The sequence below is a fragment of the Passer montanus genome, unplaced genomic scaffold, assembly GCF_014805655.1.
Source record: "Passer montanus isolate IOZ18808 unplaced genomic scaffold, ASM1480565v1 scaffold329, whole genome shotgun sequence".
Taxonomy (NCBI): domain Eukaryota; kingdom Metazoa; phylum Chordata; class Aves; order Passeriformes; family Passeridae; genus Passer; species Passer montanus.
The window spans coordinates 23788-38941 of NW_024368030.1; the positions used below are offsets into that span (position 1 = coordinate 23788).

General features: G+C 51.9%; 1 protein-coding gene across 1 annotated transcript in view; it reads left to right on the top strand.

Annotated features, from left to right (window-relative positions):
* LOC120505133 (maestro heat-like repeat-containing protein family member 1) overlaps nt 1-15154 on the top strand; it is a 45277-nt gene that overhangs the window by 23373 nt on the left and 6750 nt on the right. The window contains exons 11-19 of the mRNA XM_039715372.1: nt 2208-2345; nt 3437-3551; nt 4501-4647; nt 5387-5741; nt 6444-6460; nt 6502-6690; nt 8362-8469; nt 10373-10475; nt 14848-14913. Of these exons, the coding sequence (XP_039571306.1) occupies nt 2208-2345; nt 3437-3551; nt 4501-4647; nt 5387-5741; nt 6444-6460; nt 6502-6690; nt 8362-8469; nt 10373-10475; nt 14848-14913 (1238 nt within the window). The remainder of the gene's footprint in view (nt 1-2207; nt 2346-3436; nt 3552-4500; nt 4648-5386; nt 5742-6443; nt 6461-6501; nt 6691-8361; nt 8470-10372; nt 10476-14847; nt 14914-15154) is intronic.

The window sequence follows — 15154 nt, forward strand, 5'->3', positions numbered from 1 at the left end:
GAGGAAAAGGTGGGACATTCTGTGGGAAAAGGGTGGGAATTCTTTGGGCAAAAGGTGGGAATTCTGTGGGGAAATTCCGTGGGAAAAGGGGGTTTGGGGGGAAAACGTGATGGGGGATTGATGGGATAATGGGATTGATGGGATAATGGAATTTATGGGATTTGTGGGAATTATGGGATTTATGGGATAGGATAATGGGATAATGGGATGGGGTGGGATGGGATAATGGAATTTATAGGATTTATAGGATGGGATGATGGGATAATGGGATAATGGGATAATGGGGTGGGATTTATAGGATTTATGGGATAATGGGATGGGATGGGATTTGTGGGCTTTATGGGTTTATGGGATGGGCTAATGGAATGATGGGATGGGATGTTGGACCAGATTCCTAAAAAAAAGGAGGAATGGGGGAGTGAATTCCACAGAAACCAGGGCTGCCCCATCCCTGGAATTGTCCCATGGAAAAATTGGGAATGGGCTGATCCCGAAATTCCCTCCATCCCAGACCAGTCTGGAATTCCATGGACATCCCTGGAATTGTCCCAAGGGAATGATCCCAAATCCAGTCCTAAACTCAGTCAGAATCCAATCCCAAATCCAATCCTGAATCCAATCCCAAAACCAATCCTGAATCCAATCCCAAATCCAATTCTGAATCCAATCCCAAACCCAGTCCTGAATCCAATCCCAAACCCAGTCCTGAATTCAATCCCAAATCCAATTCTGAATCCAATTCCAAAACCAGTCCTGAATCCAATCCTAAACTCAATTAGAAGCCAATTCCAGATCCAATCCCAAACCCATTCCCAAACCCAATCCCAGATCCAATCCTAAACTCAATCCCAGATCCAATCCCAAACTCAATCCCAGATCCAGTCCTAATTCCAGTTCCAAATCCAATACCAAATCCAGGACTGAATCCTATCCCAAACCCAATCCCAGATCCAATCCTAAACTCAGTCAGAATCCAGTCCCAGATTCAATTCCAGATCCAATCCCAAATCCAATCCTGAATCCAGTGTCAAATCCAATCCCAAACTGAATCTGATCCAAGCCCAGATCCAATTCCCGACCCAATCCCAAATCCAACCCCAGATCCCATCCCAATCCCAAAGTGAATCTGATCCAACCCCAGATCCAATTCCAGACCCAATCTTGAACCCAGTTTGAACCCAACCCCAGATCCCATCCCAATCCCAAAGTGAATCTGATCCAAGCCCAGATCCAGTTCCAGACCCAATCCCAAATCCAACCCCAGATCCAATTCCAGATTCAGTTTTGAACCCAGTTTGAACCCAATCCCAGATCCCATCCAAACCACGAACTGAATCTGAATCCAACCCCAGATCCAATTCCAGACCCAATCTTGAACCCAACCCCAGATCCCATCCCAATCCCAAAGTGAATCTGAATCCAACCCCAAATCCAATTCCAGACTCAGTCTTGAACCCAATCCCAGATCCCAATCCCAGACTGAATCTGAATCCAGCCCCAGATCCAATTCCAGACCCAATCTTGAACCCAATCCCAAATCCCACCCCAGATCCCATCCCAATCCCAAACTGAGTCTGAATCCAACCCCAGATCCAGTTCCAGACTCAGTCTTGAACCCAATCCCAAATCCCACCCCAGATCCCAATCCCAGACTGAATCTGAATCCAACCCCAGATCCAATCCAGACCCAATCTTGAACCCAGTTTGAACCCAACCCCAGATCCCATCCCAATCCCAAAGTGAATCTGATCCAAGCCCAGATCCAGTTCCAGACCCAATCCCAAATCCAACCCCAGATCCAATTCCAGATTCAGTTTTGAACCCAGTTTGAACCCAATCCCAGATCCCATCCAAACCACGAACTGAATCTGAATCCAACCCCAGATCCAATTCCAGACCCAATCTTGAACCCAACCCCAGATCCCATCCCAATCCCAAAGTGAATCTGAATCCAACCCCAAATCCAATTCCAGACTCAGTCTTGAACCCAATCCCAAATCCAACCCCAGATCCCAATTCCAGACCCAGTCTTGAACCCAATCCCAAATCCAATCCCAGATCCAGTTCCAGACCCAATCTTGAACCCAGTTTGAACCCAATCCCAGATCCCATCCCAACCCCAAACTGAATCCAACCCCAGCTCCAATTCCAGACCCAATCTTGAACCCAGCCCCAGATCCCATCCCATCCCACTCCCACTTTTCCAGCGGTGCCGTGCAGACGCTGAAGGCGATGCTGGCGCGGGCCGGGAACGACGACGTCGTGCAGGACGTGGGAAGCGCCGGGGGCTGGGAACTGATGGAAATTCCCGAGAGACACCACGACGGAGTCGCCCTCCTGGCCAGGTAGGGAATTCCGGGGCAGCTTCCCGGGGAATTCCGGGGTTTTTGGGTGGGGTGGGATCACCTTGCACCCGGGAATGTGGAGGGGTGGAGGCAGCTGGGGCTGGAAGTTGGTCCTGCTGTGGAATTCCCAGTGTCTCTGATCCCAAAATGGGATTCCCAGTGTCTCCAATCCCAGTGTAGGATTCCCAGTGTCACCCATCCCAGTATGGGATTCCCGGTGTCTCCAATCCCAGTATGGAATTCCCAGCGTCTCCAATCCCAGTATGGAATTCCCAGTGTCACCCATCCCTGAATTGGATTCCCAATGTCTCCAATCCCAGTATGGAATTCCCAGTGTCTCCAATCCCAAAATGGAATTCCCAGTGTCTCCGATCCCAGCATGGGATTCCCAGTGTCTCCAATCCCAGCGTGAAATTCCCAATGTCCCCAGTCCCGCTCTGGAATTCCCTGTGTCATCAATCCCAAGTTGGAATTCCTGGTTTTATCAATCCCACTGTGCAATTCCAGTGTCACTGATCCCAGTGTGGAATTCCCAGAGTCTCCAATCCCACTCTGGAATTCCCAGTATCAATCCCAAGTTGGAATTCCTGGTTTTATCAATCCCACTGTGCAATTCCGGTGTCACTGGGAATTCCCAGAGTCTCCAATCCCAGTATGGAATTCCCGATGTCCCCCACCCCACTGCAGAATTCCCGGTGTCTCCGATCCCACTATTTCTCACCCATCCCGTGTTTCCCGCTCATTCCCTCCCCACTCCCATGGGATCCCAAAGGTCCCCATGGAAAACTCCTCCCTTTTCCCGCTGCATCCCTGGGATTCCCGGAGTATCCCAGTCCATCCCATCCCATCCCATCATTCCTGGGAAATTCCCGCTGCCCGGATCATCCGGGAATAACCCCTGGGTTGGGATTGGGATTATCCAACTTTTGGGGAATTTATCCCAAAGAAACCCCGGATGGGGAGTCCGGGATGCTCCAGGTCCTTCCCTGTGGGTCAGTCCCGGTTTTCCACGCCGGGTGTTGTCCTGCCCGGGGACAGGGATTCCCGGCATTCCCGGCATTCCCGGCATTCCGAGCGCTGTTCCCACGCAGGGCCATGGCGCGGCTCTGCGGGCCCCGGCTGCCGCCGATCGTCCGGAGCCTCATCCCGGCGCTGGGAAGCGCCTTGGACTGCCAGAGGGTGACCAGCAGCGCCTTCCTGGCCGAGGTGAGCGGGGAAAACCGGAATGGGCCGGTCCCTCATGGATCCATGGATCTGTCTATTCATGGATCTGTCCATCCATGGATCTGTTCATTCATGGATCTCTCCATCCATCTATGGATCCATCCATGGATCCATCCCTCCATCCATCCATCCATCCATCCATCCATCCATCCATCTATCCATGGATCTGTCCATCCATCCATCCATCCATCCAGCCATCCATCCATCCATCCATCATCCATCCATCCTCCATCCATCCATCCATCCATCCCTCCATCATCCATCCATCATCCATCCATCCTCCATCCATCCATCCATCCATCCCTCCATCATCCATCCATCATCCATCCATCCTCCATCCATCCATCCATCCATCCCTCCATCATCCATCCATCATCCATCCATCCTCCATCCATCCATCCATCCATCCCTCCATCATCCATCCATCATCCATCCATCCTCCATCCATCCATCCATCCATCCCTCCATCATCCATCCATCATCCATCCATCCTCCATCCATCCATCCATCCATCCCTCCATCATCCATCCATCATCCATCCATCCATCCATCCACCCATGTGTCCATCCATCCATCCCAAATTCCCAGCTCCTCCTGTAGCCCATCCCAGAACCCGGAGCGTGTCTGGATCTTGGAGTGTTCCAATTCCCTCCGGAGCTGCAGGGAAGGAGAAGAGAATTCCGGCAGATCCGCAGGATGGGAGGAATCTCCAGGCCCTGAGTGGCTCTTTGGAGCCCGATCTTCCCAAAAATTCCCGAATTTTCTGAACCATTCCACACCCCCAAATCCCACCCCGGGCTGAGTTTTCCTTGGATTTTCCCAGAGCGGCTCCAACCACAGCTCTTCCCGGGAATTCCGCTCCCCCCTCATCCATCCGGGGTTTTTCCTGCTGCATCCCGAGGGAATTTTTTGGGTTTTTTCCCTCCTCCAGCTCCTGAACCACAACGTGGTGAACGACCTGGTGCTGCTGGAGCCGCTGCTGGACGCGCTGACGGCTCTGGAGAAGGATTCCTGCCTCCTGGTGCGCGTCCTGGCGCTCCGCGGGCTCGGCAACGCCGCCGCCGGGTCCCCGGAAAAGGTGGGTTTGGGATTTGGGGGGACACGGGGAATGGATTCCCTCTGAAACATCGGGATGGGGTTTTGTGGGATGGGGAGGAAGCTCCAGGGATTGGGATGCACCGGGAGGCTCCGAATCCTAAAAATACCGATTTTTCTGGAGTCATTCCCGGGAATCCCGGGAAGTGCCGGAGCTTTTCCCCAGCATGGTTTTCCAGGGATCCCCAGGAACATTTCCCAGAGCCACAGGAATTCCGTCTGGGATTGGCCCCTTTTCCCAGACTGTCCCAGGAATCCTCGGCCTCAGTCCCTGCCCTGCTTCCCAAAGCCCCAGATCTCAGAATTCCAGCCCTTTCCAGGGGAATATTCCCAAAAATCCCAACCCGAGGCCATTCCTGGGGTCCTGTCCCATTCCCTGGGAGCAGATCCCCCCCTGGATCCCCCTGGATCCCTTCAATCCCAGTTTTCTCCGGAATGAGCCCCAAGAGCTCCCTCAGCCCCTCCTGGGAATTCCCCCATTCCCAATCCCAACCACGAACCCACCAAATCCCTGTCTGCCCCAAATTCCAGGGGAATATTCCCAAAAATCCCAACCTGAGCCCATTCCCTCTTTCCCCACCCCTTTTTCCCTCAGAGAGGATCCCAAACTCCCCCTGGATCCCTTCAATCCCGATTTTCTTCTGGACAATCCCCCCCCCACAAGCTCCCTCCCGGGGCTCCGTATCCCATTTTCCCGGCGGCATTCCCGGTTTTCCCGGCAGATCCGGAGGCACGGCTCGCAGCTGCTGGCCTCCATGGTGAACGGCATGGACGACAAGGACGATCCCAACAATCTGCTGGCGCTGGAGGCCATGTCCAGCCTCTCCAAGATCCTGGATCACCTGGAGGAGCGGGACGTGCAATCCATGCTGCTCCACGTCGCCATCCGCATCCGGCCCTTCTTCGACAGCGTGAGGAGCCAGCCCGCAATTCCCGGGCTTGGGAATGGGGTTGGGGCCGGGTGGGGGCGTCTCCAGGGGTCCGTCCCGTGGGGATTCCCGATCCCGGATTTCTCCCTTGGGCTGGGATTTCTGCTGGATCCTCATCCGTGCTGGGCTGAGGGTCCCACTGGGATTGGTCCATAGGGATTGTCCCAGTGGGGTTGTCCCATTGGAATTGTCCCACTGGGATTGTCCCTCTGGAATTGTCCCACTGGATTTTCCCATTGGGATTGTTCCACTGGAATTTTCTCATTGGATTTTCCCACTGGGATTGTCCCACTGGGATTGTCCCATTGGAATTTTCCCATTGGATTTTCCCATTGGAATTGTCCCACTGGTCCCGGGAAGTGCCGGAGCTTTTCTCCAGCCCCATTTCCCCATTTCTCCAGGAACATTTCCCAGAACCACAGGAATTCTGTCTGGGATTGGCCCCTTTTCCCAGACTGTCCCAGGAATCCTCGGCCTCAGTCCCTGCCCAGCTTCCCAAAGCCCCAAATCCCAGAATTCCAGCCCTTTCCAGGGGAATATTCCCAAAAATCCCAACCCGAGGCCATTCCTGGGTCCTGGCCCATTCCCTGGGAGCAGATCCCGCCCTGGATCCCTTCAATCCCGCTTTTCTCTGGGATGAGCCCAAACAGCTCCCTCAGCCATTCCTGGGAATTCCCAATCCCAACCACGAACCCACCAAATCCCTGTCTGCCCCAAATTCCAGGGGAATATTCCCAAAAATCCCAACCTGAGGCCATTCCCTGTGTCCTGTCCCTCTTCCCTGGGAGCAGGGATCCCCCTGGATCCCTTCAATCCCAATTTTCTGTGGGACAATCCCCCCCCCCACAAGCTCCCTCCTGGGGCTCTGTATCCCATTTTCCCGGCGGCATTCCCGGTTTTCCCGGCAGATCCGGAGGCACGGCTCGCAGCTGCTGGCCTCCATGGTGAACGGCATGGACGACAAGGACGATCCCAACAATCTGCTGGCGCTGGAGGCCATGTCCAGCCTCTCCAAGATCCTGGATCACCTGGAGGAGCGGGACGTGCAGTCCATGCTGCTCCACGTCGCCATCCGCATCCGGCCCTTCTTCGACAGCGTGAGGAGCCAGCCCGCAATTCCCGGGCTTGGGAATGGGGTTGGGGCCGGGTGGGGGCGTCTCCAGGGGTCCGTCCCGTGGGGATTCCCGATCCCGGATTTCTCCCTTGGGCTGGGATTTCTGCTGGATCCTCATCCGTGCTGGGCTGAGGGTCCCACTGGGATTGGTCCATAGGGATTGTCCCAGTGGGGTTGTCCCATTGGAATTGTCCCACTGGGATTGGTCCATTGGGATTGTCCCATTGGACTTGTCCCACTGGATTTTCCTATTGGAATTATCCCACTATAATTGTCTCATTGGAATTGTCCCACTGGAATTGTCCCACTGGAATTGTCCCACTGGATTTTCCCATTGGGATTGGTCCACTGGAATTTTCTCATTGGATTTTCCCATTGGGATTGTCCCACTGGGATTGTCCCGTTGGAATTTTCCCATTCAATTTTCCCATTGGAATTGTCCCACTGGATTTTCCCATTGCGATTTTCCCACTGGGATTTTCCCATTGGCAGTGTCCCATTGGGATTGTCCCATTGGAGTTGTCCCACTGGGATTGTCCCTTTGGAATTTTCCCATTGGAATTGTCCCACTGGATTTTAAATCCCCACTGGGATTGTCCCATTGGGAATTGTCCCACTGGGATTGTCCCCTGGTGCTCGGGACAACGGGAATGGTGGGATTGCAGGATGAGGAAATCGGGGTCACAAAATGGGGATTTTGGGATTACGGACAGGGCTTTTGGGATCACAGGATGGGAATTTTGGGATCCTAGAAAGGGGACTTTGGGGTCACAGGATGGGGATTTGGGAATCCCAGGATGGGATCTCAGGATCATGGGATGGGAATGGTGGGAACAGCAGGGTGGGGATTTTGGGAACAGAGGACAGGATTTGGGGATCCCAGGATGGGAATGGCAGGATTACCAGGATGGGAATGGTGGGATCCCAGGATGAGGATTTTGCGATCCCAGGATGGGATCTCAGGATCATGGGATGGGAATGGTGGGATCCCAGGATGAGGATTTTGCGATCCCAGGATGGGATCTCAAGATCAGAGGATGGGAATTTTGGGATCACAGGACAGGGATTTTGGGATCATGGGACAGGGATTTTGAGATCACAGGATGAGAATTTTGGGACCAGACGACAGAATCTCAGGATTGACGGGAATGGTGGCAGGACTGGGATTTTGGGATCCCAGGATGGGAATAGTAGGATTACCAAGATGAGAATGGTGGGATCCCAGGATGGGATTTGGGGATCCCAGGAAGGGATCTCAGGATCACAGGATGAGAATTCTGGGAACAGAGGACAGGATTTTAGGATCCCAGGATGGGAACGGTAGGATTACCAGGATGGGATTTTGGAATCAGAGGATGGGATTTTGGGATCCCAGGATGAGGATTTTGGGATCCCAGGATGAGATCTCAGGATCAGAGGATGGGGATTTGGGGAACAGAGGATGGGAATGGTAGGATTACCAGGATGGGAATGGTGGGATCCCAGGACGGGGACTTTGGGATCCCAAGATGGGATCTCAGGATCACAGGATAGGAATTTTGGGATCACAGGACAGGGATTTTGGGATCACAAGGTGAGAATTTTGGGACCAGACGACGGAATCTCAGGATCTATGGGAATGGTGGGAACAGCAGGGTGGGGGTTTTGGGATCAGAGGATGGGATTTTGGGATCCCAGGATGAGGATTGTTGGGATATTGGGATGTTGGGATGTGCAGGGGCTGCACTACGGGGAGTTCATCAACAACGTCTGCAAGTTCCTGGTGGGACACACGGGGACATCACGGGGACATGGGGACATCACGGGGACACACGGGGACATCACGGGGACATCACGGGGACATCACGGGGACATCATGACATTGGGACATTGGGACATTGGGATATTGGGACATTGGGACATCGGGCATTGGGACATTGGGACATTGGGACATTGGGACATTGGGATATTGGGACATTGGGACATTGGGATATTAGGCATTGGGACGTTGGGACATTGGGATATTGGGCTTTGGGACATTGGGACAATGGGATATTGGGACATTGGGATATTGGGACATTGGGATATTGGGACAATGGGACATTGGGACATTGGGATATTGGGCATTGGGACATTGGGACATCGGGATATTGGGACATTGGGATAGTGGGCATTGGGACATTGGGATGTTGGAATGTTGGGATATTGGGACATTGGGACAATGGGACATTGGGACATTGGGATATTGGGACATTGGGATATTGGGACAATGGGACATTGGGACATTGGGATATTGGGCATTGGGACATTGGGACATCGGGATATTGGGACATTGGGATAGTGGGCATTGGGACATTGGGATGTTGGAATGTTGGGATATTGGGATGTTGGAATGTTGGGATATTGGGACATTGGGACAATGGGACATTGGGACATTGGGATATTGGGACATTGGGATATTGGGATTTGGGACATTGGGACAGTGGGATATTGGGCATTGGGACATTGGGATATTGGGACAATGGGACATTGGGACATTGGGACATTGGGACATTGGGACAGTGGGATATTGGGCATTGGGACATTGGGACATTGGGACAATGGGACATTGGGACATTGGGACATTGGGACATTGGGATATTGGGATATTGAGACATTGAGATATTGGGACGTTGGGACATTGGGACATTGGGACATTGGGATATTGTGATATCGGGACATGAGCATACTGGGACATTGGGATATTGGGATATTGGGGCACTGGGATATTGGGACATTGGGTTTGGGATTGGGAGATTGGGACATGGGGATTGGGACATGGGGATGTGGGGACATCACGGGGACATCACGGGGACATCGCAGGGCCATCAAGGGGACATTGGGGCATTGGGATATTGGGACATTGGGACATTGGGGTATTGGGACATAGGGTATTGGGACAATGGGACATTGGGATATTGGGACATTGGGACATTGGGATGTTGGGACATTGGGATATTGTGATATCGGGACATGAGCATACTGGGACATTGGGGTATTGGGATATTGGGGCACTGGGATTTTGGGACATTGGGATTGGGACATGGGGATGTGGGGACATTGAGGGGATGTGGGAGTGTCCCCAGCGTTCCCAACCCCCAATATCGCAATGTCCTCAATATCCCCAACGTTCCCAATATTCAAAAAAATCCCCCAATATCCCCAATATCCCCAATTCCCCTCAATGTCCCCAGTGTCCCTGCTGCCCCCAATGTCCCCAATCCCCCAATGTCCCCAGTGTCCCTGCTGCCCCCAATGTCATCAACGTCCCAGATGTCCCAATGTCCCAATGTCCCCGCTGTCCCCAATGTCCCCAACCCCCCCATGTCCCCAGTGTCCCTGCTGTCCCCAATGTCCCCGCTGTCCCCAATATCCCCAATAGCCCCGCTGTCCCCAATGTCCCCTCTGTCCCTCAATGTCCCAAACATCCCCGTTGTCCCCAATGTCCCCAACATCCCTGATGTCCCCAATGTCCCCTCACATCCCTGCTGTCCCCAGTGTCCCCAATCCCCACTACGTCCCCAGTGTCCCTGCTGTCCCCAACATCCCTGATGTCCCTGCTGTCCCCAATGTCCCCAACATCCCCAATCTCCCCGCTGTCCCCGGTGTCCCTCAATGTCCCCTCAATGTCCCCGCTGTCCCCGCAGATGCGCAGCCACCCGGCGCTGCTGAGCCGCCTCATCTCCACCAACCTCTTCTACTTCAAGAGCCCCTGGCGGGAGCTGCGGGCGGCGGCGGCCATGTTCATCGGTGAGGGACAGGGACCGCGGTGGCCTTTGTCACCAGGGGGTGACATCGGTGCCACATGTCCCCTTGGGGATTTGGGGTGGTCCTGCCTGGCTTTGGGGTGGTTTTGGGGGCAATTGTGAAGGTTTTGGGGTCCTTGGTGATCCCAATCTCATCCCCTGGTGGACTCAGGCCCTGTCACCTCTTGGGGTGACAATGGTGGCCTTTGTCACCAAGGGGTGACATCAGTCCTGCAGGTCCCCCCGGGGATTTGGGGTGGTCCTGCCTGGTTTGGGGTGGTTTTGGGGGTAATTCTGAAGGTTTTGGGGTCTCTGCTGATCCCAATCTTGTCCCCTGATGGACTCATGTCCTGTCACCTCTTGGTGTCACCCCAGCGGTGGCCTTTGTCACCAGGGGGTGACATCTGCCCCGCAGGTCCCCCTTGGGGCTTTGGGGTGGTCCTGCCTGGTTTGGGGTGATTTTTGGGGTAATTGTGAAGGTTCTGGGGTCTCTGGTGACCCCAATCTTGTCCCCTGATGGACTCATGTCCTGTCACCTCTTGGGGTGACAATGGTGGCCTCTGTCACCAGGGGGTGACATCGGTGCCCCAGGTCCCCAAGGGTCTTTGGGGTGCTCCTGCCTGGTTTGGGGTGATTTTTGGGGTAATTGTGAAGGTTCTGGGGTCTCTGGTGACCCCAATCTTGTCCCCTGATGGACTCATGTCCTGTCACCTCTTGGGGTGACAATGGTGGCCTCTGTCACCAGGGGGTGACATCGGTGCCGCAGGTCCCCAAGGGGCTTTGGGGTGGTCCTGCCTGGTTTGGGGTGATTTTTGGGGTAATTGTGAAGGTTCTGGGGTCTCTGGTGACCCCAATCTTGTCCCCTGATGGACTCATGTCCTGTCACCTCTTGGGGTGACAATGGTGGCTTTTGTCACCAGGGTCACCTCTTGGGGTCACCACAGTGGTGGCTTTTGTCACCAAGGGGTGACATCAGCCCTGGAGGTCCCCGAGGAGTTTTTGGATGGGGTTTTGTTGATTTGGGTGATTTTGGATGATTTTTGGGGTAATTCTGAAGGTTTTGGGGTCCTTGGTGACCCCAATCTTGTCCCCAGGTGGACTCAGGTCCTGTCAGCTCTTGGGGTGACAATGGTGGCCTCTGTCACCAGGCGGTGACATCGGTGCCGCAGGTCCCCAAGGGGCTTTGGGGTGGTCCTGCCTGGTTTGGGGTGATTTTTGGGGTAATTGTGAAGGTTCTGGGGTCTCTGGTGACCCCAATCTTGTCCCCTGATGGACTCATGTCCTGTCACCTCTTGGGGTGACAATGGTGGCTTTTGTCACCAGGGGGTGACATCAGTCCCGCAGGTCCCCAAGGGGCTTTGGACTGGTTTTGGGTGATTTTTGGGGTAATTCTGAAGGTTTTGGGGCCTCTGGTGAGCCCAGTCTTGTCCCCAGGTAGACTCAGGTCCCTGCCCCCATTGGGGTCACCACAGTGGTGGCCTTTGTCACCAGGGGGTGACATCGGTCCCACAGGTCCCCCAGGGCTTTGGGGTGGTCCTGCCTGGTTTTGGGTGGTTTTGGGGTAATTGTGAAGGTTTTGGGGTCTCTGGTGACCCCAGTCTTGTCCCCAGGTGGACTCAAGTCCCTGCCCCCATTGGTGTCCCCTCAGTGGTGGCTTTTGTCCCCAAGGGTGACATCAATCATGGAGGTCCCCAAGGGGCTTTGGGCTGGTCCTGCCTGGTTTGGGGTGGTTTTGGGGTAATTCTGAAGGTTTTGGGGTCTCTGGTGACCCCAATCTTGTCCCCTCAGGTCCTGTCACCTCTTGGTGTCACCACAGTGGTGGCCTTTGTCACCAGGGGGTGACATCAATCATGGAGGTCCCCAAGGGTTTTTTGGGCTGCTTTTGGGTGGTTTTAGGACACTTTGGGGTGGTTTTGGGGGAATTTTGGGGTCTCTGGTGACCCCAGACTTGTCCCCTGCTGGCCTCTGCTCCTGTCACCTCCTGGTCCTGCCTGGTTTGGGGTGGTTTTGGGGTAATTGTGAAGGTTTTGGGGTCCTTGGTGATCCCAATCTCATCCCCTGGTGGACTCAGGCCCTGTCACCTCTTGGGGTGACAATGGTGGCCTTTGTCACCAAGGGGTGACATCAGTCCTGCAGGTCCCCCCGGGGATTTGGGGTGGTCCTGCCTGGTTTGGGGTGGTTTTGGGGTAATTCTGAAGGTTTTGGGGTCCTTGGTGATCCCAATCTCATCCCCTGGTGGACTCAGGCCCTGTCACCTCTTGGGGTGACAATGGTGGCCTTTGTCACCAGGGGGTGACATCAGTCTCGCAGGTCCCCCTGGGGCTTTGGGCTGGTCCTGCCTGGTTTTGGGTGGTTTTGGGGTAATTGTGAAGGTTTTGGGGTCTCTGGTGACCCCAATCTTGTCCCCTCAGGTCCTGTCACCTCTTGGTGTCACCACAGTGGTGGCCTTTGTCACCAGGAGGTGACATCGCTCCTGGAGGTCCCCAAGGGTTTTTTGGGCTGCTTTTGGGTGGTTTTAGGACACTTTGGGGTGGTTTTGGGGGAATTTTGGGGTCTCTGGTGACCCCAGACTTGTCCCCTGCTGGCCTCTGCTCCTGTCACCTCCTGGGGTCCCAGCGGTGGCCTTTGTCACCAGGGGGTGACATCGCTCGGGGGGATTGGGATGGTTTTGGTCATTTTGGGATATAATGGTGGGGTTTTTTGGGAATAATTTCGGGGTTTTTAGGGAAAATTTTGGGATTTTTAGGGATAATTTGGGGGTTGTTTGGGATAACTTTGGGGTTTTTTAGGGACAATTTTGAGGGTTTTAGGGATAATTTTGGGGTTTTTAGAGATTTTTTTGGGGATAATTTTGGGGTTTTTAGGGGATAATTTTGGGGTTTTTTTTAGCGATAATTTTGGGGTTTTTAGGGATAATTTTAGGGGTTTTTAGGGGATAATTTTGGGATTTTTTAGGGATAATTTTGGGGATAATTTTGGGGTTTTTAGCGATAATTTTGGGGTTTTTAGGGATAATTTTAGGGGTTTTAAGAATAATTTTGGGGTGTTTTTAGGGATAATTTTGGGGGTTTTTTAGGGGATAATTTTGGGGTTTTTTTATGGACAATTTTCAGGTTTTTAGGGATAATTTGGGGGTTTTTAAGGATAATTTTGGGGGTTTTAAGGATAATTTATGGGGTTTTTTGGGATAATTCTGGGGTTTTTTGGGGATAATTTTGGGGTTTTTGGGGATAATTTTGGGGTTTTTAGGGATAATTTTCTGGTTTTTTAGGCATGATTTTGGATTTTTTTAGGGATAATTTCGGGGGTTTTTAGGGGATAATTTTTGGGGTTTTTGGGCATAATTTTTGGGGTTTTAGGGATTTTTTTTGTGATAATTGTGGGGTTTTAGGGGATAACTTTAGGGTTTTTTGGGGATAATTTTGGGGTATTTGGGGTAATTTTGGGTTTTTTGGGGATAATTTTAGGGTTTTTAGGGATAATTTTGGGGTTTTTAGGGATAATTTTGGGTTTTTTAGAGGATAATTTTTGGGTTTTTAGGGATTTTTTTTGTGATAATTGTGGGGTTTTAGGGGATAACTTTAGGGTTTTTTAGGGGATAAATTTAGGGTTTTTTAGGGATAATTTTGGGGTTTTTTTTAGGTACGGTTTTGGGGATAATTTTGCGGTTTTTAGGGATATTTTTGGGGGTTTTTGGGCATAATTTTGGGGTTTTTAGGGATAGTTTTGGGGGATAATTTTGGGGTTTTTTAGGGATAAGTTTGGGGTTTTTTGGGGATAATTTTGGGGATAATTTTGGCGTTTTTAGGGATAATTTTGAGGGTTTTTTTAGGGATAGTTTTGGGGATAATTTTGGGGTTTTTTAGGGACAATTTTGGAGTTTTTTAGGGATAATTTTGGGGGGGTTAGGGATAATTTTTGGGGGATAATTTTTGGGTTCTTGGGGGATAATTTGGGGGTTTTGGGGGATAATAATTCTGGGGTTTTTTAGGGATAATTTTAGGGTTTTTTGGGGATAATTTGGGAGGTTTTTTAGGGATAATTTTAGGGAATAATTTTGGGGTTTTTTGGGGATAATTTTGGGGTTTTTAGGGATAATTTTGGGGATAATTTTGGCATTTTTAGGGATAATTTTGGAGTTTTTTAGGGATAATTTTGGGGGGGTTAGGGATAATTTTTGGGGGATAATTTTTGGGTTCTTGGGGGATAATTTGGGGGTTTTGGGGGATAATATGGGAATGTTTGGGGATAGTTTTGGGGGTTTTTTAGGGATCATTTTGGTGTTTTTTGGGGATAATTTGGGGGGTTTTTTGGGGCTAATTTTGGGGTTTTTAGGGAATATTCCCATCCCAATCCCTGATCCCAAATTCTCGCAGGGTTCCTGGTGCTGCACATGGACGAGGAGCAGGGCCAGCAGGTGGACCTGGACCAGCTCATCTCCGGTGAGCCCAAATCCCAAATTCTCCGCTTGTAGGAACAAAAAATCTACATTCTGTAGGATTTAAACTTCAATTTTGGGGAAAACCCCACGTTTTTAGTGCAAAGTTCCTCAAAGTCCCTCCTTTTTAGGGAAAAAATTCCCATTTTTAGGGAAAAAAAATCCCATTTATCAGGCAAAAATTCCTCATTTTTAGGAAAAAAAAATCCCTATTTTTTCGCACAAAAATTCCTCATTTTTAGAGA